Source organism: Leptidea sinapis, chromosome 19 (genome assembly GCF_905404315.1).
Source record: "Leptidea sinapis chromosome 19, ilLepSina1.1, whole genome shotgun sequence".
NCBI classification, from domain to species: domain Eukaryota; kingdom Metazoa; phylum Arthropoda; class Insecta; order Lepidoptera; family Pieridae; genus Leptidea; species Leptidea sinapis.
Window position 1 is genome coordinate 1,780,012 of NC_066283.1, and position 25,399 is coordinate 1,805,410.

Sequence of the window (25,399 nt, forward strand, 5' to 3'; positions counted from 1 at the left end):
GGTTTTAATATTTGTAACACAATAATACTGAGCGGCACTACACTGTAATGGCCAGGGCGTATAATACCACCAGATGAACGTTTTGCTCGTGTTGAATCAATCTAATATTTAATCTACACTGGCCTTCAAAAGTAAGTACCACACTTTTAAAATTAGGATAACGTTTTAAGTTTACAAGATATACTTTCGAAATAAAAAGGACTCCAAAGAGAATTTAATTTTGTACATAAAAAATAGTCGGTCACCTTCTTTTAAGAATTGGCTGAAAAAAAACTTCAAAAACAAAACCATTCCTTTTTCAAAATGGACGTTTCCGAATTACTATTTTACCATTCACAGTTTTTTTTCTGTTTTAAATTTTTTTCAAGATCGATGGGTCTTGTTTTATTATTTCCACTGTGTTAAGAAATCGCCACCAGAATGCAGTTGAAGTCCAGCAACAGCTACTTCAGACCCGGAGGGACTACATTAGTGACAGTACAGTGAGAAGAACACTTGCTGAAGCAAATTTGAAACCCCGAAGACCAGCGAGTGCCTCAAAACTCGAGAGACAGCATCGAGTAGCGAGACTGCGATACGCCCGTGAACGCATGAAGTGGGATGAAGAAGAATGGTCAAGAATTTTGTTTGCAGATGAGTCTCGATTCTCCCTTTACACTTCTGATGGACGGCGAAGTGTTTACAGTAGACCTGGTGAGCGATACCTTCAAGCCTGCATCTCAGAAAGAGTCCAATACGGTGGAGGCAGTGTACATGTATGGGCTGGCATATCTTCAGAAGGTCGCACAGAGCTAGTAGCCATAGAAAATGGCACCCTCACTGGGCAAAGATATGCTCAAGAGATTCTCAATGAGTATGCAGGGCCGTATTTAGCAAATATGGGTGATGGATCGATGCTGATGCATGATAATTCCCGGCCACACACGGCTCATATCGTACAAGAGTATATTCAGGAGGTCGATATCAGCGTGATGGCTTGGCCACCAAGAAGTCCTGACCTCAACCCGATTGAACACGCCTGGGATGAGCTTGAGAGGCTAATCAGAAATCGCAGACCACCACCTACTACCCTCAGGGCACTAAAGCAGGCCCTGGTAGAAGAATGGGAGAATATTCCCCAACATCGGCTCCAAAACCTAGTGTTCAGCATGCCAAACCGGCTCGAAGCTGTAATCAGAGCTCGAGGAGGCAATACCAGTTATTAAAAATTAAATAACATGTAATACATTTTAGTTGAATTTTTTTTACACTAAACTAAAAATGTCTATTTTCATTGTTATACCTTTTTTAAGTAAAAAATGTTACTAATGTATTATTTTAGTTTCTAAGAATTAAAGCCTATAAAATTTGCAACAAAACGTTTTTAATCTTAAATCTCTACCTTCTATAGTTAAGAAAAAAATTTAATTTGAAAAGTGTGATACTTACTTTTGCAGGCCAGTGTAGTACACGTTTGAACATGATTTGATGTTTTTACTACCATTTTTTGCTCATTGAACAATCTGTTACTAATTACTAAATGCGCCATGTGATCCAAGTATAAATTATCACCCATTTTGGACCGTTAATATTAAATTACCTATCTTAAATAGTGACAACGCGTGTAAATGAATTTATTTTGATTTATTTTTTATTTATTTTAAAAGGTACATCAACAGTACACACATATAACAATTACATATAACACTATCTAGGAAATTACATTACTGATGCGAGTACCAATAATAGATGTACACAACATTCACAGTTGCTGCTGTGACTATTATTAATTATTACATACTTATTATTACAAATTTACAACATCTTTATTTCGTAAAATTGACATTATTTATCTCTTAACAATTTATAATATTATTACTTAATAATTACTTAATATTATTCACGTAAAAATTAAATTTGCATAAAAATTTATGGACGATGGGGGACTCGAACCCGCTCGGATTACGTCCTTCCAACGAAGCCAACCGTCCGAGTGACGTAATCCCAGAAGTGATATCACTTAAAAATTACAAACTGTTTAACGATAAAGGTACCTAATAAAGAGCCAACATGGGATCAGCACAAAGTATGCTAATTGTAGCTTTTTTTTTGACGATTTGAATACAAAGTTAAAAAGTGGCAAACACTAGCGCCCTTACTACTAAACTTGATATAAAGTTATACCTGATAATAAACCAAGAATATGCAAAATGTTTACAAATAGACATCTTGCTTTTGATTGGTTTATTCCGACGTATCACGTTTCCCGCGTTTATTTGCAAGGCTGCGTCACATTCGGAAAACTTCAGAATTATCATTGTATTGACAGTGTTGTCAGCGATATACTAACATTAAGCATTATCTTGGATTATTCTCAGGTATAACTGTATACCAAGTTTATTTGTAAGGCCGTAGCTGTCTAGGCTATCTTTTAACATCATTTCACGTGTTCGTGTTATGGGTGAAACACTTTTTTTGTTGTTTGTGAGAATAAAACCATCTATATTATAATATCATTGTGCTTAAATAGTTGCATTTAGAATTTTAAAATATTAAATATACAATTCTATTTTTGTGTACGCATCTGTACCTGTAGGTTCATTCAATTAATAAATTGGAATTTTGAAATCAATTTGTAAAATTTTACTAACTTGATAGCCGACTTCATACTCTGCATATAATATAATACTTATGCTTTAAAACTTAATAAACACTTATATAAATTTAACTAGATATTAAAGTTTCCAAGTAGACTCATCCGTAACCAACGACATGGATGTAACCGAGCGCCAAAGCTAGTTCACAACATTTATTTTTATTCGACTATGTGGCTCGATATATTTACGAGACTATCCGTATTTATAATACGTAGGTCATTAAATTTTATTGCTTGATGAAAATAGATATATATTTAAATATTATGAAATAGCAATATATTATACGTATTCAATGAGTGAACTGAGCTGGACAAATATAAGTACGAGACCAAGTAGATCAAATATTAAATGATACGTTGCGTAGACTCCCTCGCCTAGGAATTGTATTAAGGGTAAATGTATACACTTCTATAATAAAGTCCCAGCCACTGTTCAGGCATTATCTATAAATAAATTGTTTTATAAAAAAATGGCTGTGTCGTAAATCCTATTACTCCACTACTTAATATCTAAATGATCGGACAGCCTGGGACTAGTCCCAGCTACTATATATTTTCATAAACTCTCGGAAAGTCGATAGGATTGCACTTTCGCTATAAGCCATAGACTAGAATAGTTCTAGGTCAAATACGTACTAAGTAAAGTAAATAGACATCAGTTTGGCGTGGCCAACATGAGACAGCTTCTTTTAATCGGTCCAATAGGGAAGCGTAGTACTCTCCCGTTATAGAAACACCACGTTCTTTATAATCGATCAAAAGAATACCTTCAGTATCCCAAAAAATAGTCGCCATGATCTTTCCGGCCGATTGCGACACTTTAAATTTTTTTGGGGGTGGTGTGCCTTTTTTGTGCCACTGCATCGACTCCTGCTTTGACTCAGGCTCATAGTGGTGAACCCAAGTTTCATCACCGGTTACAATTCGGGCCATAATTTCTTCCCTAACTTCTCCACAGCGGTCCAAATACTCGCGGGAACAGTTGACGCGCTCACGTTTTTGCAGCGGCGTGAGCATTCTCGGGACCCACCTTGAACACACTTTACTCATGCCAAGATGTCGTATATAGGAACATAATATAACACAAGTGTTCTTTCACTAGCACTTTTACATCGTAACACACAACATCACACCATATTTTCACAACAATAATAGCTTATTTTTATAGACGCAAATAAAAGTAAACAAAATATCTTTGCAGCGCTGTCAAGTTTGTTTAGCACACCGGGTGTACTGACCTTTAAAAAACCGGCACGCATGGCGAAACAAAAAATCTAATCACTCTATCTCATTTCTTTACATAAGACTCGCATAAGTTTTTCTTTTTCTCTTGTGAGTGAGACGGAAGCCATCAATTAGTCTAGTTACTATACTTAGTCTATGCTATAAGCACTCTGTGCCACACTCGATTGAAGGTTAGCTGACCAAAAAATTGTGCAAACTCACCGCTAACGCCTCTATCTACGACTGAACCGCTCTCACCCATTTAAGGGTTATATATGCAAGAAGATCACCAGCTGTGCGACCCTGGCGGAAACTGTTGTGGCAGTGGCTGATCAACTGGTGCTCCTCTAGGTATCCTAGAGAGCGGCGATAGATACTCTACTCTATAACTTTGAAGGTAATGGCAATGGGGCGGTAGTTGGACAGAACCACGCGTTAAAGTTTCTTAGGGTTATGGTGCATTGATGTCTTCTTCATAATTTTGGTACAACGCCTGTTGAGTAGGAGAACCGGAAAAGACGAGTAAGGAATGGCGCCAATTGGAGCACATGTCCGCAGCACTATCGGTGAATTTCATCGCGCCCGCTCGATGTATGAACGTCTAAGACAGAAAGCGCCTTAAGCACGGCGCCATGCCGTTTTACCATTTTACCTCCGGCATGTATGAGTGGTACCGCGGAACATGCGGTGGTGATCCACCTTCGACATCCAGAGTCCAGTTGGACGCGAAAAAGGGAGCCTTTCACGACATGGGCCAGCGTCAGCGACATTGTCCCTGTGCAGTGGCAGAACGGTAGGCTTTTTTTTTATGCAATAGGAGGACAAACGAGCGTACGGGTCACCTGGTGTTAAGTGATCACCGCCGCCCACATACTCTTTCAACACCAGAGGAATCACAAGAGCGTTGCCGGCCTTTAAGGAAGGTGTACGCGCTTTTTTTGAAGGTACCCATGTCGTATCGTCCCGGAAACACCGCACAAGGAAGCTCATTCCACAGCTTTGTAGTACGTGGAAGAAAGCTCCTTGAAATCCGCACTCTGGAGGACCGCCACACATCCAGATGGTGGGGATGATATCCTAATTTGTGGCGTGTCGTGCGAAGGTGGAATTCGGCGGCAGGAATCAGGTTGAACAGCTCTTCGGAACACTCCCCGTGATAAATGCGGTAGAAGACACACAATGAAGCGACGTCTCTACGCAACGCCAAAGGCTGACAGAAATTTCCTTCGACAGCCTTGGCGTAACCAGATCGCACGAGTTCCCGAGGGAAGGCGTGCAAGTCTCTCGCCAATTCTGCCAATGTGCTTCGACTTCGCCTAGCAATAACTGTATTGAGGGACCTGAAGGAGTGATTTCAGTGTTTTGTTAAGTTCGGTGGTATTCTCATCATCAGATACCATTGCTTTGACCCCAGCCTGATAGCACTCCTGCTTTCGGCGAGAGGCAGGAGTGGTCAAACCAAGGTCAATTGAGCGCGTTTTGATTCGATATTGGCTATTTTTTTTAATTCTTCGTCATAAAGAGAAAACTAAATCATAAAAATAATTAAAATCTGTTTAAGCTTGTGGCAATGAAGCCCTTTCATAAGATATAAAATATCTTCGGTTCGCTTAACTCAAGGACCGCCGTTTCTTGCATAAAGACCGTGTTATTTATGAATAATTAAAAATGTATATATTTTTCCGACTTTTTTCTATACTTGTAGTATTTGACGGAATAACTTGCAAAATTTTATAGTTCTCGGTCAAATACCCTATAAATTTTGATTCCCTTGAGAGTGTCGAAGAGAAATATATCTGCCGATCGTACCTTTTTGTTACGTTAACTTAGATGTTTAATTTTTTCACACCTTTAAGAGACTGTCGACCTGATCCTATAAGGGGAACTTTAAAAATACTTAAATTTTAAGAAATGATAATATTATGACAAAAATTTGCCGTTAGAATCTTTAGTTGGTAGAAAGTTTTGTTGAAAGTAGCGAGTTTTTTTTTGCAAAAAATAATAGTTTTATTAATATACAAATGACAACAGATTTAATGACAGACTGTCACAACCTGCCCTAAGAAAAGTCACGACAAAATTAGAACACACAAACCCACACACGGAATGATGAAAATAATGAAGACAAATGACTTCATCAAATTCTCGCTGCAATACCCGCTCGTTATTGTAAACCAAAACCATTTATTTATCTGTTATTGAAGACGCCAAAAGGAAATATGCCAAGCAATTAATTGTTATAATGAATTACTAGACTATAATGAATAACAAGACTAGGTAACCGATCTTATTATAATCAATGATTTCAGATTGATATAAGTACATACAATTATAATGCTGCACACTTGAGACGCGTTAATTGTTCAAAGTCCATTAATGTCTTCAGTTATACAACCTGTCATTTAAATTGTTTTTTTTTATGATAATTAGGGACGAGACGAGCAGGACGCTCAGCTGATTGTAATTGATACTGGGTGGGCACCCAGTACATTGCAGTGCCGCTCAGGATTCTTGAAAAACCCAAAAATTCTGAGCGGCACTACAATTGCGCTCGTCACCTTGAGACATAAGATGTTAACTCTCATTTGCCCAGTAATTTCATTAGCTTCGGCGCCCTTCAGACCGAAACACAGTAATGTTTACACATTACTGCTTCACGGCAGAATTAGGCGCCGTTGTGGTACCCATAATCTAGCCGGCATCCTGTGCAAAGGAGCCTCCCACTGGTGTGCTAGTTGACGTGTGGCAACGTTAAAATGTATTGCACCAAGTTTTGTACAGTTTCAGTTCTACAGGATGGTTTTTTGAGAAGGGCGGTGATGGCCAAGTCGGAAACTTTGATACTTAGAGAAAAGTCGTGAAAGGAGTTATACCCTCGATTTATGAGAAACCAATAACTACATGTTTAGTTTTTTAAAATTTCTTGAACTTTTGACGAAAATCGACCTGAATGATTTTTCAAAATGATTACAACCTGTATTATTGTACCAATGGATTCTGTTGCTGATAAAGATTAAACTTGGGAAAGACATGTATTACTAAATAAGCAGGCACATAATTGAATTTGCTATAAACTGTCATAACCATAATGTTAACACCAGGAACAGACATAAACTTATAATGCCTACTACTCGGCTAAGCATTTGTGTGGTTAAAAGTTACTTGCCATAAATGACTTTCTTAATGATACCACTGATTGGGAATAGTGGGAGGCTCCTTTGCACAGGATGCCGGCTAGATTATGGGTACCACAACGGCGCCTATTTCTGCCGTGAAGCAGTAATGTGTAAGCATTACTGTGTTTCGGTCTGAAGGGCGCCGTAGCTAGTGAAATTACTGGGCAAATGAGACTTAATATCTTGTCTCAAGGTGACAGGCGCAGTTGTAATTCCGTACAGAATTTTTGGGTGTTTCAAGAACCCTGAGCGGCACTGCATTGTAATGGGCAGGGCGTTTCAATTACCATCAGCTGAATGTCCTGCTCGTCTTGTCCCTTATTTTCATTAAAAAAAAAGAGCGACCGCCCTCAGGCTATTAAATAATAAATTTAATTGTACGATTTTACATTGTAACCATATTTTTATATAAAAAATAGAAAACCCGCTGAGTTTGTTGCGCCTGTTCTTTTCAGGTCTGAGGCATACCTTTGGTAGTTTTTGACTTTCAATAAGTAAATTTTATGTCCTATTTTGAATAAAAATATTAGAATTTGAATTTGTGATAACCATTGCTTATTCTTAACGGCCAGACGTCGAGACAGTGTTGTAGGTATTAAGCAGTACAACAATGTACTTGTGTCGCCATTAGGTAGTATTTATTACAAATATACTATCTATATATATAAAAAAATGAATTGCTGTTCGTTAGTCTCGCCAAAACTCGAGAACGGCTGGACCGATTTGGCAAATGAAGGTCTTGAATTAGTTGAGTCCAGAGAAGGTTTAAAAGGTGAATAAATAGGAAAATGCTGCTAAATTAAATAAAGACAACAAATTTGTTTTTCCTTTGATATGTCCATACATAATTTCTATGAGAGAATTTATTGACGCACGGTTTGACAGTTCTGCTGTGAAACAATTTCATTATAACAACAGGGTGCATATTTTACGAAGTAATTTTTGATGTTATGATATATTATTGACAAATTCATATAAAAACATTATTTTATTTATTATATACAGAACAACGTCTGTCGGGTCAGCTAGTATATATATAAATATCCCTACTAATTCTATAAATGTTAATGTAAGTTTGTTTGTATCGCTTTCACGCCTAAACCACCGAACCGATATTTAATAAAAATTAGTACAGAGTACTAGAGCTTGGAAAAGGACAAAGGCTACTTTTTATTGCAAAAAAAAAAAATGTAGGGGTTGAAATAGGCGTTGACAATTTGTATGGAAATTCGTCAGTATCGAAGATAAACCATGAAACTTTGTATCCTACATGGGGATGAAACAGGAGATTAATGTTCACAGGGAATTACTATTAAAGAGACTGTCTCCAATGACAAGGAATATGGGCTGTATCATAGAAGAGCGCTGCCAGCAGTTGAGAGGAGTTTGTATGTGTTTTATTAAAAGATAAAAAAATGTTAAACGCGGACAAAGTCGCGGGTGAAGATAGTACTTTATATTTTGTGACTGTGGAAAAGTCTTCCTTGACGTCAATATGGAATCGGATGTTTTTCTTATCACCTCTTTAGAATCTTGTTTCCTTCTTGATGAATAAAAGTATACTTCATTTATCACGCTTCACGTGACAGTTGATGAAATTTTTGGATCTAAAGGCGACCCATATAGCCTAGTGGTTAGCGACCCTGCCTACTGAGCTAGATGTCCCGGGTTCGAATCCCGGTAGGTGAAAACATTTATGTGATGAATATGGATGTTTGTTTCCGAGCCATGGATGTTAATATTATGTATTTATCTATACTGATATTATAAAGAGGTAAGATTTGATTGTTTGTTTGTTTGCATTGAATAGGCTCCGCAGCTCCTGAACCGATTTGAAAAATTCTTTCACTGTTGGGAAGCTACATTATCCCCGGGTGTTATAGGCTATTTTCAAAAAAATAGGGATCCCTAACGTATGCGAACGAAGTCGCGGGGTATTGTAAGTATATTGTATTGAATATATCGTTGTCTTGTGACCATACTACAGGCTATGCCTAGTTTGGGGCATTTTATTAACGCGATTGTTACACATGTAAATTTTTGAAGTATTACAACGCGTATAATTGTAACTTTCTTTTAACTTTTCTCTCTTTATCTCGTTGTCCCCCTCGCAGTCCTCCTGAAAACGAGATCTGGATTTTGAAACGTCTTATTAACGATAAAATAATAAGGAAAATTTAACTTTTACGAAAAATTAATGTAAAAACAGAGTTACAATTACACGCGTTTTAATCCTTTAAGAAGTGTTTTATTTACGCGTTAAGAGTTGTTATTAAGTACTTTTGTAATGAAATGTACTTATGTTCGACTTTGTAATGCGTTGAAGTCGATACAAGGGTAAATGGCCGGTCAACAATCATATTGTAATTCATATTATGATGTTGAAAGACAGATCACTTACCACCAGTTGACCCCAGCGTACCACAGTAACTAACGGTATTCCTGTTCGCTCATTAATTTAAATATTCGAACGACTGAGCCTTGCTCAGATTTTAAAAAATGTAAAAAACTTGAATCTGGGTTCGAACCGGGGTCTTCTGCTTTCCGAATCACCCAATGTCCCATCTGAGCTATGACAGTCTTGTATGTAGTGGCGAAATTTACCTATGTATTCTAATGCTATTGTAGCTGTTTCTCATTAAAACACGGACAAAACATTTTTTTTAAATGAAACCTAGCTAGATCGTTTTATCGCCCCGAAATCCCGTGTATACTAAATTTTATGAAAATCGATGGAACCGTTTCCGAGATTCCGATTATAATATATATATACTAGCTGACTCGACATACTTTGTTCTGTACATAATAAATATACTACTGTTTTTTATGAATTGTCAATAATATTTCATAACATCAAGAGTTATTTCGTAAAATATGGTCCCTGTTGTTATAGTGAAATTGTTTTACAGCGGAACTGTCAAACCGTGCGTCAATAAATTCTCTATATAATTAGTAATTTATATATATTAAGATATATATTCAAGAATTGCTCGTTTAAAGATATAAGATACTTGATCGTTTAACGTTTAATTTGTGATTGAAATGTTTATATTCATAAAGTAGGAAACGATGTTCTAAAGAAGTACTGAACAAAACATCCGATTCCGGTAAATCCATGATGACGTAAGACCGAGGCACATTGTAAAACAATTTGCGTTGATAATAGAAGACGTTTCATAATACGCTGTCAGTCACTGAGTTCTGTTCATTTGATGTGCTCTTTGTTCCACTGGTATTTAAGCGTCTTTTCACTTCAGAGTTCCGTACCGCGACTGTTTTGTTACTAAAAATCTTCTAGGCCTTTTTTTATGACAGGGACGTGATGAGCAGCACGTTCAGCTGATTGTTATTGATACGCCCGGCCCATTACAATGCAGCGCCGCTGAGGGCTCTTGAAAAACCCAAAAATTCTGAGCAGCACTACAATTGCGCTCGTCTCCTAGACATAAGATGTTCAGTCTGAGTAATTTGACTTAGCTAGGCGCCCTTCTTACCGAAACACAATAATGTTTACTTATTACTGCTTCACGGCAGAAATAGGCGCGGATGAGGTACCCATAATCTAGCCGGCATGCTGGGCAAAGGAGCCTCCCACTGGTCCAGCATAAAGCCCGAATTTAGATTAGGACTAGCTACTACCAGTTTGTCTATGAAGTATAAGTAAGTGTTGTGTTTAAATAGGTACAGACTACGTTATCCTATAGTGACATTTATCGCCCGGTTAGAAGCAAAACCAACTATCTACCAATTTTTTAAATATAATATAATATTGACACACTTTTTACACAAATTATCTTGCCCCTAATTAAGCATATATAGCCTGTGTTATGGGTAACAAGACAACGATATATTTAATACTTACTTAAACATACATAAATTCATATAAACATACATAAATCCATGACTCGCAAACAAACATCCATATTCATCATATAAATGCTTGCACCTACCGGGATTCGAACCCGGGACCTCTAGCTTAGTAGGTAGGATCGCTAACCACTCGGCTATACAGGTCGTCGTAAATATACCATTCGACTCGACATCTGATTTTTTAATATGGTAAATCCGAGACCATCGCAGGGCTTCCTGTTTCTGAGTTATCGAGGGGAAAAGTCGATTATATAAAAGTTTATAATTACATCATTACGGTCATCACTGATGGCCATAAATTCTATGATCAGCAACACTAAAATTATTATTATTATCGCTTAACTTTAATCTATTACCAAATAAAACCATTCCATAATTACATTGTATTTTGTATTTCTTTAATAGGAAAACGGATATTATCATTAAAATGATAAATCGGTGAAGTTACGACATAAATAAAACGATATTTCATCGTTAGTAGATAATTCGCTAAACTAGCAAGCCTTCGGGTTTACTCCGAGAGTAACGAATTAGAACGCCTTTTCACAGTCGCGCGGCTGCCGCGCTGTAGCCGCGCGACAGTAGCTGATGCCTTTTCATTACAACTGCAGCCGCGCGACTTGTTTAGATTGGGGTGGCGCACTTCTTCATGTATCCCATAAAGTAGGACGCAATTGAATTTCGATGATAAATTGTTCTGTGTCTATTGCCATTATGCAAAACGTGCGCTTGCAACATTGACTCGAATGAGACTGATTGCACGCGACTGCCGCGCTGCTGTTCGCTATACAAAAAAAGAGCCGCGCGATTGTCGCGCTGCTACAGTCGCACCGCTTGCGACCTTGTGAAAAGGCGCCCTAAGTCAAATTAGTGTAATCATTTCTTACTTCATGTTAATTAGTATGGAATTTGGTTATCCCTGACTTTTTTTTTAAAATAAGAGACGAGACGCACAGGACGTTCGGCTGATTTACCATCAGCTGAACGTCCTGCCGATACGACCTGCCCATTTATACAATTGCACTCGTCACCTTGAGACATAATATGTTAAGTCTCATTTGCCCAGTAATTTCACTAGCTACGGCGCCCTTCAGTATGAAGTCACTGACAGTCTTGAATATTTGACATTGACAGATTCGTTCAGAAACTCGGTGTGATTTGTTTGTGGTTACGCTCACGCTGTGCAGCAGTGAGCGTCCTCTGACTAAATAAAACAAAGTGTGAGCGAGTAAGTATAACACATAATGTGTTTGCATGCTGAAAACAGTATTTTGTATACTTTATTTTTGTTCAACAGTAAAAAGTATAATTTAGTGAAAAACAGTGTAATACTGTTGAAAAAAGTATAGTTGGCAACCCTACCTTCAGACCGAAACACAGTAATGTTTACACATTACTGTTTCACGGCAGAAATAGGCGCCGTTGTGGTAACCATAATCTAGCTGGCTTCCTGTGCAAAGGAGCCTCCCACTGGTAAAAGTGACTTAGACTGACGTCAGTGTCAGTCTAAGTCACTTTTAACTTAGTAATTGAAATAAACTTACTAAAGTAAGTTTAGTAAGTAATAGAGCTAAAGCTCTAAGGGTTATTACTTACTAGCTTTAACCCGCGACTTCGTCCGCGTTGAATAGTTACTTTGGGCAATTTTTTTTATCTTTTAGGATACATTTCAAATAATACACATACAAACTGCTCTTTCTGACAGCGCTCTTCTATAATACAGCGGATATTCTTTCTCATTGTGAAGTCTCTTTAATAGTATTTCCCTGTGAACTTTAATCTCCTATTTCATCCCCATGTAGTTCAAAGTTTCAAAATTGCTCGAACAAATGTTTATAAATCATTTCGTATCAAGTGCTAAATACAATGTTTCATGGTTTTATCTTCGATAATGACGAATTTCATTTTTTTTTTTTGCAATAAAAGGGAGCCTATATTCTTTTTCAAGCTCTAGTCTATCTTTGGACTAATTTTTATCAAAATCGGTTTGGTGCTTTAGGCGTGAAAGCGTAACAAACTTACATTCATATTTACAATATTAGTAGAGATTTCTAAGTGAAAAAAAGGTGCCACATAAGTAATCATCAACATATCACATACTAAAACCTACTCCGAAACACGCTATATAAGTATAAGTATTATTCCGATTGGTTCAGTAGTTTTCGCAATATAACCGAAAAAAGATAACGAAACTTTTTAAAGTATTCTTTAACTTGGTAAAAAAAGAAGTCGGTATTCTTAAGAACTCCGTGGCGTGGAAGAACACATACAGCTAGAGACGTAGTCGTAAAGGGCGCTTACTTAGCGCATCACGAAATGACTTCGGGTGTGGGGTTCAATTGATGGCGGCCGATCAATGCCTTTTGAAATTTTGTATTTCAACTTTGAAGTACTTTGACAAAACAAGTAATTGATGTTGGATGATTATCAACCAACTCGAGGGCTGATAACTAAACTAGATATTAAAACGATAAGATGTTAAATAGTATATTATTGAAGTTATCTTATATCATTTATTCGTTCTACTTAAGAGGTAACAGTAGCTTAGGCTCTTTTCAGATTTAACAATTCTTAATAAATATTTCTGTGGCGCTAACGCGGGTGTGATTTGAGGCGAAATCACTTCGATAAGGACAGCCTTAGCTTCGACTATTAAACCTGAATAAAAAACTAGGTTTCGTCCCCGACTATTTAAAAATAATCTTAACTGGTCGTAACGGAATTTGGAAACTGAATTTGACTGAGTAAGAAATACTGTGGTTTTATAGACTGGAACTCTGTATGCGACCTCTTTGAATAAGCCGTTTTAAACACTCCTTAACAATGACGTTCTAGAACGTCATTGCTCTTTAAAGTAAGCAATCTAACATTAAAAAAAATAAAACAATACAAATAGAGAGACACAGATAATGATGATATTAATCTTAGATCATTTATAGGCCTAGATGACTATGACAGCTGTGAGAACGTCGAAAAAAAAATTAAGTTTAGAACTAACCTCTATTTTGAGCAATTCACGCACACTAACAGAAGTTGTTATACAAATCGCAAGTGTGATGTGAGATCTTGTCGCGCACACTATACAAATATTCCTGGCCTGTTTTCATCGGTTGTCTAACAGCGTTAGAGAGATATAGATATAGAGTCTCTTCTCTATCTAGACGTATAAATTATCTTATTTCTAAATATTATTGGTCTGGGTTAAAAATTAAGTAGAAAACATTGGAGTTCGATTGTATTGAGAAATGTTCGCTAGTGTTTCTTTTAAAAGAGTACCTATTGATACTCTCTATCTCTTGGCATTGGTATCTCTTATTATTATATAAGAGACTTTTAGGGTACCATACCCGAGGATAACCGGAACCTATTACTTAGACTAGCTGTCTGTGTGTCGGCGGGTTGTATTAAAGTAGTTGTTTTTTTTTGTATTGTACGTAGTTTGTATTAAAAAATAAAAAAAAAATCTCGAACTTAAGTACCTACTTAAAAAGCTAGTTGTACGATGGTACGGAACCACCGAGTCTAACTCCGGTTATTATAATACAGGGGGCAAACGGCAACGGAGAGTGGCTTAAATGGTGGAAATCCACATTTGACGTATTTTATTTAGCAAAGTATGGAAATTTGTCCACTGAACTCTTTCATACAAGCGTTTCCATTGATTACAGATAATTATACTCTATTGTAGATAATGCAATTTCTTTTGATAAAGTTATTCATGTTGGTTGCGTATAATGTATTCACTCTATTGAAGGTCAAACTTAATAACATTGCTATCTAAGCATTTAAACGTCGACACTTAAATATTACATTTATTTTCCGCCATAATATATTTACTGTTTAATATAAGCATTAAGTTATGTATTCTGTTATAACACTGAGATGTTAGGTATTGATCTTGCCGTGAGATTTAAAATATTTACCATAAAACTCTACGTGATATTTTGTGCATTCAACAGGCTCGTTATACTTGTAAGTTGTAGTCAGTTGTAACCTTCATGGCGAGTTAAAAAATATATTTAACAATAGAATACATACTCTTCAGATTGTTGAGACACATTGTCTTTATCCTTATGAGCTTGGCCGGAGCTGCAAGAATTGCCCATGGCGTCGCCGATTGGCTCCTCACTTCAACATCACCATAGATATTAAACACAATTCAGATACACTCAAAAATACGCAAATGTAACTTGAAATATTGTTGACCATCGCCCGACGCGATGTTTAGCGGCAAAATTAAACTTATATACACACGCGCATCCGTACCGACGCCTCATCAGCGAATAAAATCGATTTGCGCCCTCTTGTCATTCACCCCCCGCCCATTTTGCAGCTCGCTTGCGCGCCAATTCCATATTTTCCATTTCACGTTTCAAAAAGGAGGTCTTGCTGTGGCTATCAATTTTATATATTATAAATTAATAAAATATATATTTTATAACATTTAATAATTTTTGTTTTTCTATATTATTAATAGTTACTGCATTACAATATTTTACTATCTATTTTGACAAACGTTAAAAATAGGCGACATCACAGATGACACTGGCAGTCAATAGTGACCGGCCGTAACCGTTCCAATTTAAAATTTAAAAATAAACACTTCTCTTGTTTCTATCTGTCGAATTTCAACAAGTGCTTTACAGTGAAATATTATGTGTTACATTTTCAAGTTATTTTCAATTTAAACTGTAGATTTTAAGTAAAACAGGTTGAAAAAACACAATGCCTAAATGTTTTATTAATACTGTACGACCGCTAATGGGATTTTTCATTCATGAAACAGGTGATTTTCGTGAATAAGATCAGTATAAATAGTATACTTTATTTTATTATTTCTTAGATACAAAACTAAGTAATAGAACGCATATAGGGGGCAAATTAGATTGTAAAGTATAGACCTATCTCATATTACTGTATAGTATTATGTATGTAATTGCTATTTTCAGTATTTGGTATATTATTGTATGTAGTAGTATTAAGGAAGATTTGACGACAGATAAGAAGGACGAAATATTGATACTTATTATAATATATTATCGGTACTTCCTGAACAGTCTGCTTTATATGTAGGTACCTACCTACAGGATAATAAATATGCTTAGGGTCGAATCACATCTATTTTGGTACCAATCATAATATAAAGTTTACCTAAAGAGAAGTATAATAAAAAAACACCATCACCAAAAATATACCTACTAGTGAGCCCATATTATTATAAATTTGTGTACCTAAAATATCGTGTTACGTGTAGGTATATACTATTGAAATAAAGAGTTTGATTATTCTGTTCAAGCATTCCTACTGCTAATTATATGACGTCACATTGCTGTGTATCTTTCTAAGCAGTAAACACATACCTAATCAAGTGCAAAAGAATTGACTCGAATAATGAATACTCTTGAATTACTTATTTTGAGGCTGATTTTCATCATACTCTCCACACACATAGGTACTAGAATACTTATTTATACGTGTCACGTCCGTTATTTTATAGATGAAGAGTTCTCTGTTTGAACGCGTTTATATCTAGGTTCTAGTAGTCTGATTTGAAGACTTCTTTACATATTTTTATACATTAGCCAGTTATAGGTATAGTAGGCTATCTAGTATTAGGCTACACCTGTGAGCATTCTTTAAATATTGATTTCTGTTGCTGTGAAGTAACTCGGAAGTAAAGCGCATGCAATGCGAATTGCTTAGTGATAAGTAAAAACAATGATATACAAAAATATTCATCTCTAGTTCATCTAAAGAAATCTGCGATACTATATAATGCGTTAATATATTCATTGGTTTTTTTTTATGATTTCCTTCACATCTCAGATTAGATATACCAACAAATTAAGTAGACACCAACATTTAGAACTATTTGAATTTGTATCAAGGTCCTTGGACATTATGCCCCCAACGCTTAAACCGCAAACGTTCGAATGACGGATACGGGATAATTCATAAATCTTATTATTATACTCGTATGTTTGTTTGACTCACCAGTTGTGGCGCCATCTACGGGATCTGCACTAAAGTTCATAGCGTGTTCAATCCCCATACTTGCACATTAGAAAATTTACTTACTTACTTTGTTATTTATCATCCTTTCTTATCGGCGATCTAAGGATTCTAGTGTTGCGAGCTAATATTTGGCAGATCCATCCCAAAGATGGCTTCAATGCCTTTACTATTTTTTTATGGATGAGGACAACATACGAATATAAATACAGGTCACCACAGGTAGATGATCACCGCAGCCCATCCTCTCTTCAAGTAACACCAGAGGAATCACAAGAGTATTGCCGACCTTATAAAGCGTCCAATAGACGTACATGAATATACATTTTTATGAAAATAAAGGACGCGACGAGCAGGACGTTCAGCTGATGGTAATTGATACGCCATTTCCATTACAATGCATTGCCGCTCAGGATTCTTAAGAAACGCAAAAATTCTAAACGGCACTACAATTGCGCTCGATACCTTGAGACATAAGATGTTTTGTCTCATTTTCCCAGTAATTTCATCAACGTAAAGCAAAATAATTTCACTAACTACGGCGCCCTTCATTCCGAAACACAGTACAGTAATGTTTACACATTACTGCTTCACGGTAGAAATAGGCGCTGTTGTGGTACCCATAATCTAGCCGGTATCCTGTGCAAAGGAGCCTCTCACTTAAAATTCATGTACATGAATTTGAAAACCGAATATACATTAATAATATATCTATTTATTTTCTCCTCACCAAAAATCTTACAGCAAAAACAGTACATTAGTGTTACATTTTAAACAGCTGGTGTCTGAAGTAGGTTGACCCTGTATACAGAACCTCACCCATGGACATTGGTACGTAGTGGCCGAGATCGAAACTTGGGCTCCGTGGTAAGAGTCAACGGCTCAGCGTTGGTACGTAGTGGCCGAGATCGAAACTTGGGCTCCGTGGTAAGATTCAACGGCTCAGCGTTGGTACGTAGTGGCCGAGATCGAAACTGGGGCTCCGTGGTAAGAGTCAACGGCCAGCGTTGGTACGTAGTGGGCGAGATCGAAACTTGAGCTCCGTGGTAAGAGTCAACGGCTCAGCGTATTTAAATTTGTTTTCTTTACATTAAATAATATTTATTCACAGAATACATAACAGCTTAACGCAATAAATGCTGGTTCATTTCTTCCACGTCCTTTTGCTTGTCATCCATTTATCTGATCATTGACTTAGACCTCGAAAACACTCCACACAAAATCGACCTTGATATATGTTTAGAAACTGTTCTGATTTAAAATACCGACTAGCCTTGGCAATCAAAGCCCAGATTTTTAGCGGCATTTTGCATTTTACTCTTTCTGCTCTATAGCCGGCAAAATTGAGGCAAAGCGGCAGTCCCAATCCTGAGATGAAGGTAAGGAAAGTCGCAGTGTGTTAGTTATGTGTTGTTAGTACATACTTAGTTCAGAATCTATTGTCAGTCATTTATTGTAACTTAGTAATTTGTTGTATCTTTCTACGGCGGTTAGATTAGTACTATATTTTATATTAACTACAATACCACCAGCCCATTTTCCTTCTAGGGTTGGTACCCTATTGATGGTATGATGATACCCTAAAAAGTGGATAGCAAAAGATTATTATGGTAATCAACGGGAACCCTCTTACTATAGACTCCGCTCGCCAACCATCCGTTCCTCTGGCTGTCAGCAACTTGTATCTCATAAACAATTTTAAAAAAAGTCTTTTATAAACGTATAAAGTTCATAATGTTATATCTTGTGAGATCGCAATCAACCAATACTTTTTTCAAATTCATTTTTACTACCATGAGGTTTCAATTCATTTTTAGTACCATACCCTACTGGTTCACTAAATTTAGAGTTCCATCGATACTATTCTCTACTCTATATTTTTTTCAAATTAATAATTAATTATACTCAATTTGGATTTTTAACACAACTCCCAAAATGATGAAATTGCTTTTAGATGAAATAAGATCTACTGCTCGAGGACCTAAAATGTCTCTGAAAAAGCAAAAGATAATTTTAAAAGCAAACGAAACTATTTATCACGATAAAGTTCCGATATCTACGCGATTTTACCTGCAACTCCTAAAGAAAAGCCAATTTCTCCCAAATTTTGTAGAAAACGAGACATACGATTATGCCTCAGAAAGTGAGAAAGCGGTAACAATATCAGAATCGTCCAAAAAATTGGTGAACCAAAAACGCGAGGTAACAGACAAATCAACGTACAACCTTAGATCAACTGAGTCTAAAACTCAGCGCAAAGTATTTGCTGAAAAAACTCGTAGACGTAGAAAAAAAGCTAACTCATCAAAAACTGCACATTCGAAACCAGACGTCGTCGAACAAAAAATAGAATTTAAGAAAGTAGCCAGTAGTGAGCCTTTAGCGCCAATCATAGAAGAAATAAAAAGTAGAGAGCCCCTGAAAGCATTGAAATGTTCCTTCAAAGGCTTTGAAATCGATAAAATTGCTGAGAAATTGAAAAGTCTTGTTCAAAATAACAGCGAAGATAAATTAAATCAGGAATTATTATACTGCAAAGAGACTTTTGATGTCGAAACCTTAAACGACGATAAACAAAAAGATATGGACCCTATTAAAGATGGTAAGCTTTTTGCAAAGTTTATAACATTATAGTAGATACCTAAGTGTTATTCAAGTTCTATTTTGGTATTCACTTATCCATATCCGCAATACCAGTGATCAAGATATTGTTGCCGGCCTTTGCAGCGTGAATATGCTCTTGGCGAAAAGAGCAAATGTACTGCTCAGTTTTATAACTGTGGCAATATGATCTGAGTTGTGACGCATGTTGTAAAACCGCATTCTTCACACTTACTACAAAGGTTCAGTGCAAGTGCTGGCAACGCTATTGTGACGCAGACATAGATTGTTATGTACAGCTAGTCAGTTCCATTGATAAAACAATTGAATGGACGTGTTACACGGCCTACAGTTTGTAATTTTCTACAATGTTCGAAGATAATACCCCTTTGGTGGTATAAGATTGCGTCGTGCGTCCCCCATTAAATGAAATTCAGAAATGAGTTTCTAGTCACTTTTCAGTTTCGAGTCCAGGGCTAGAGACAAGAAGGGGCGAGATCGCGTTATCTCTTTTACCACACCCCGTTTGCCCTGCCTTATCGGCTTATATTGCCATCAGTCGGCTCCACACCGAAAGAATCACCAAGCTACTATGACGCGGGCTGTTTTCTTGCAATTATGTTTATTATAAAAGAAGATCCCGTGTACTTGCAAGAAAACATGACCAATGGTTAACTCCTACCAACGAATACATCCCTGCTGTTTTGCCCTCCCTACTTATGTATGAGAGGTGAACGGGAGAGAACTAAGTATCTCAGCTAATAGAACGCTACAGCTGCCTATGGACATACCAGGGGTCAAAATATGTGTTGCTATTTTAAGGTATGTAAGGAGTATGCTATACATGTAGGGAGATGATTTGATGGTCGATAATTCGTTGCATCTAGAACATACCTCTTATTATATTATACTTAATGCTTATGGTTAATATTTAAAAAAATCCATATTAAATATAGGAGGAGATACCACAACTAAGGATGCACCTACTTATGAGCTTTGGTGCGGGATGTTTCCAGGATAATACGACATGGGTATCTACAAAAAAGTGACCTTAAGGCTCCTACCACTCTTCTGATGATTCAAGATAGTGTGCGCGACAACATCCGCTAAGTGAAACGTAGGTACGCTCGTTATACCCCCAATTTTATAAAAATAGACTTACGAGCCAACGTCAGCAAATATAAAAAAAACATTGGCATTGAGAAACAACCTTTCTTAAATCGGTTGAAGAAGAAGCTATTTTCAAGTATAACTTGGTCTCAGAGTGCGAGCGTCGTCCGCGAGCCAACCACATGTGTTCGTTCTGCGGGAAGAGTTTCGACCGGCCCTGGGTTCTGAAGGGCCACCTTCGACTGCACACTGGCGAGCGACCCTTTCCTTGTCCGCATGCGCACTGCGGCCGGACCTTCGCTGATCGGTGAATATTGTAACAAAATCAAAGTTTAAAAATTATTTCTTCGTCTAAAAAATAACATCAAACAGAAAAATGCCATCCAAGGTCAGTTGAGTAAATTGTCTGAAAGACATTGGATACATTCCGAAGCAGCCCTAAAGATGCAAACTGCATGTCACCAGGGCTGTGAAAAATCTAGCACGCATAGCTAATTTTACTCCAACGATTATTACCGCATTATTCTGCAACATACGGAAATTATATTGAGATGCACGACTTGCTAATGAAATCAGCCCGAAAATAATATAATTATATATTAGATTGGCTAATTAAATATTATGTCTAATGTATCAATCTTAACATGCGCAGTTATGGTACCGCACAGAATTTTGAGTTCACTGTGTGGCACTGTATTGTAATATGCTGGGCAGGTGAACTTCTTACTCGTATTGTTACTTATTCACATTAAAATTAAATATTTTATATTATACTAGCTGCCCCGACAGACGTTGTTTTGTTCATAATAAAAAAATGCTTAAATCTTTACTGTTAGTATGAATTAAGTTAATTTAGTATAAAATCCATGAATCATTAAAACAAGTCAATAGACTTCCTATAAAGTATAACTCAGCGTATCGTCACTTTGATTCTGGGAGGAGAATAAATATTATTTGAAATGTACGTAATTTCTTCGAAGTGAGAATAACACGTCTGTCCTCACCTCGTGAATATTCCAGGTACGAGGTTAAAAATGACTCAATTGATCACACTTTGCTTTTCATTTATTACGCGCATTTCATTTTATGAAACTCCACGAATTTTATTCAATTAGGAATAAAGTAAGAGCTTCTAAATCGTCACTACAACAACTATGTCTTTTAGATTACTGAATTTACCATATGTTCGTAAAAGTTCGTAAACATAATATATAAGAAACTCAACGGCCACTCTTTTCAATCAAATAGAGTATCTTGCAATGGCTGTAATATACATAACAAATTAGTTTGTCAGGTGCTGCATCCAATATTAATAGTAGTCGTGGTTAAATTATATAAATTATTTCGTAAGAAGTAATAAATACTTAACTGTATAATTAATATAAATTATCGTATATTGGATGCATCAATCTTTAGAGCTTGAACTCATTGTTTGTGTAAGAATGCTTCGTGAACATGATGGTCGTAATTACTGTCACAATTAGTAATTGCATCCAACAAATACAATGATTTATTAACAAGCAGCAGACGTTCACGTGTTGACGCATGAACCAGCCATCGTTCCCTTCGCACATATTTGAGGGAAGGAGACGACCCGGCACACGACGCCGCCGCAAGTAATGCTATAATTCCCGCTAACCACCAAAATAACCAGGCGGATGTTTCATCTTAGTTCGAATCTGCGAGCGCATCAGCGTACACGTGGGCATCACACGTGGGAGTGGCGATGTCCGCAGTGTGGGAAGGCGTTCAGCCAGAACAGATACCTGGAGAGGCACAAAGCGGAAGCCTGCAAGAAGTACAAGTGAGGACTTTCATGGACTATTTTTTTGGAAAAGGAGGACACACGATCCTAACGGTCACCCGGTGTTAAGTGGTCACCGCCGCCCACATCCTCTTGCAACATCAGAGGTATCACGGGAGCGATGCCGACCTTTAAGGAAGGTGTATGCGCTTTTTTTGAAGGACGAAGGTATCCATTTCGTATCGTCCCGGAAACACCGCACAAGGAAGCTCAATCCACAGCTTTGTAGTACATGGAAGAAAGCTCCTTGAAAACCGCACTGTGGAGGACCGCCACACATCCTGATGGTGGGAATTAGAGGCGTGTCGTGCGAAGGTGGAATTTGGCAGCAGGAATCAGGTAAAACCGTATTCGGCAACGTAGAATACGTTTACTAAAATGTTCCTTAACTCCACTCAACCTCAATTGAGAAAGTTTGTATTATAAATGGCAGAAGTATAAAAAACTATCATTTACACTCCCTTAAACGAGTCGAAGAAACAACTGTCAAAGTCTTCAAATGTAATTATGATACGTCACAAACGGGCCGGGCACGACCGGATTGCTACCGCAATCGTACAGACAACCACGGGTGTGGAAAGCGTGGCCTAGCACCGCTATGTTGCACACCGGTTAGTGACGAGAATTGGCTCCCAACCCTTCACCACAATTTGACTGCAATCCTGGAAGACTATTTGCCCCAGGAGGGTATCGACTCTGCCAAAGTCGGAAAATCCATCTCCGAGAATGCGTGTTCTGGTGAGGGTACAGTACCGCTTATCGTTGAGAACACACGATGTAACATCACAACGGCACCACAACCGGTGTTGCAGGAGAATGTGGGCGGCGGTAATCACTTAACATCGGGTGTCCCGTACTCTCGTTAGTCCTCCTCTTCCTTAATAAATATCCATTATTTTAATCAACGTCGCTTGTAACAAACATAAAAAATTTCACATTTATAGTATTTGTAAGCATAAAAAAGGAATCATTTAGCTGTTGCGTTTTCGAGACTTGGAACCATCATGGCCTATCATGTGTTTAGCGGCATAATTTGCCCATACAAAACAGTGGTAATATTATATACGAATCACAGAACGAGATAAGGCGTGCTACAGATCGATAGTACTATGTATCATGCATACATTTTATCCATATAAACTTTATAATTATTAAATAACATATTTTTATAATTTTCTACAGAATGAACACCCGCCAAGCGCACACGAGCTGTCAGTTAGCGAACGCGCCCGTTCCGTTGTACGGAATGATTTGCAGCAAGAATCCTGTTTCTAAGTGTGATATGAAGTCCGTCGAATATAGCGAAGAGCCGATTGATTTATCCATCAAAAGAAACGTGAAATTAAGCTTAGTTGTTACGTAAATTTGTCTGTAAAAAACAGCTATTTCTAAATATAAGTTTTTTATTTAAATGGAAATGAACTTGATGAAATGGAACTGTCGGATTTATATGTTGCTTTATCTGTTATAATGAAATGTAAATAATAAATAAAATATTTTTATGTTAATTTTATTTTGAAAAAGTGTCCTCCTAACTGTACTCAAATTGGAGACAAGTGGGTTGGTCATGTAGATAGATGGGATGAAAATAGATTGATTGCACAAAGTTATTGTGAATGTGATTTGATTGCGAATAGAAGTGCTGGGATAGGTCGACTAGTAGTAGTACTAACTAGTAGATAGTAACATCGCAGATCAGATATTGAATTGAACTAGAGGGTTCAAGGTAACTTACTACCTACCGGGACCCATAGCTTATTAGTCGGAGTTACCATCTACTGGGCCATACGGGTCTTGTCACATCAGCAATGTCATATTATTATCGAAGTCATAACCTCGGTATTTACTTTTGAAGATTTGCCAACGTCAGTCAAGTCAAAGCATTGGCTGCTTCTTTTTTCGGCAAACCGGGACATTAGATACACTACAGTAACACTACGCTTACAGTAAAACCAAAGGACTGCATCAGAAAGGACCGAGTAGTATGTGGATGGGTCCTTGCCCAGCGGCTCGATTCACGTAATTTTACATGAGCGATATCGCAGCGACATTTGTCGTTCACCTACGATTCGTATTCACGTGATTTAAATCGAACGTTCGAGAAACGATCCTATCCAAAAATCGCTAAAGCGTATTCACGTCAGCTAGACGGACTTCAATCGTTGTGTCTGTGGTATTCTGCTATCTTTTTACAATCGGTTACCAACGATTTAATGTCAAATCGAAGGTCTGAGAAGTCGCTGAACTGAAGTTAGTAATTTGCAGTTGTTGGCGGTTGAAAGTTTTTGCGGACAATGTTCTCTCATTCATCCACCATACACTCGGGCCTCGCATCTAGTGATTATTTTATAAGATTGAAGATTGAATAAGCAGAGAGGTATACGATTTACAAATCTTGAACAAGCGGTGAATGCGAAGTGAGGGCGCCACTCAAGACGTTTCATAGGAAGACTGGAACAACTGCTTTATACAATGGTCCCAGAGAATGCAAGTGTGTACATAGTAAAGGAATATACTTTGAAAAACCATAAACATATAATATAAACATAAATTGTGGCATTGTTAATGAGAATACAGAAAGTTATGAACCGAGTAGGTATGTTCGACGTCTTAGGAAGGTCATAAGTTTTTATAAAAAAAACTTAACATATACAATATTCCAATCAATAATGATAAGGATTAAAGTAAAATATTTGAGAAAAATATGTACAGTCATTGCTTTCTCATTTTACGTTGAATAAACTGTTTAATTACAGACAAAATTAAGTTTTACTAAGGTTATAAATACGACAGATGCAGGTGATGAGTATTTGATGCTTTGGAAAACAAACAATATGATCGTGTCTTCTGTGACTTGTCAAAGGCATTCGATTGTGAAGAACATAAAACCTTACTGGCCAAATTGCAACATTACGGCGTCTCAATAAAAATAATTGGAGTGACAAACAGTGGTTATAAATAAAGCAA

At 37.1% G+C, this 25,399-nt stretch overlaps 2 protein-coding genes across 4 annotated transcripts in view; one reads left to right on the forward strand and one right to left on the reverse strand.

The window, feature by feature from the left end:
• The window catches only part of LOC126969873 (NACHT and WD repeat domain-containing protein 2), an 82,879-nt gene extending 67,462 nt beyond the window's left edge, over positions 1-15,417 (reverse strand). For 2 of the 3 annotated variants that reach the window (XM_050815457.1, XM_050815456.1), the window contains exon 1: positions 14,944-15,404. In XM_050815457.1, the coding sequence (XP_050671414.1) occupies positions 14,944-15,011 (68 nt within the window). In that variant the 5' untranslated portion in view covers positions 15,012-15,404. Of the gene's footprint in view, positions 1-14,943 lie in introns of all 3 variants that reach the window. The other variant, XM_050815458.1, reaches the window with a different exon arrangement.
• A 135-nt stretch (positions 15,418-15,552) lies between these two features.
• LOC126969928 (zinc finger protein 382-like) lies at positions 15,553-23,885 on the forward strand. Its single transcript, XM_050815563.1, has 5 exons — positions 15,553-15,691; positions 18,872-19,519; positions 20,782-20,935; positions 22,301-22,432; positions 23,615-23,885. The coding sequence occupies exons 1-5, from the start codon at positions 15,631-15,633 to the stop codon at positions 23,793-23,795; spliced, it is 1,176 nt and encodes a 391-aa protein (XP_050671520.1). The 5' UTR covers positions 15,553-15,630; the 3' UTR covers positions 23,796-23,885.
• Positions 23,886-25,399: the final 1,514 nt, after the last annotated feature.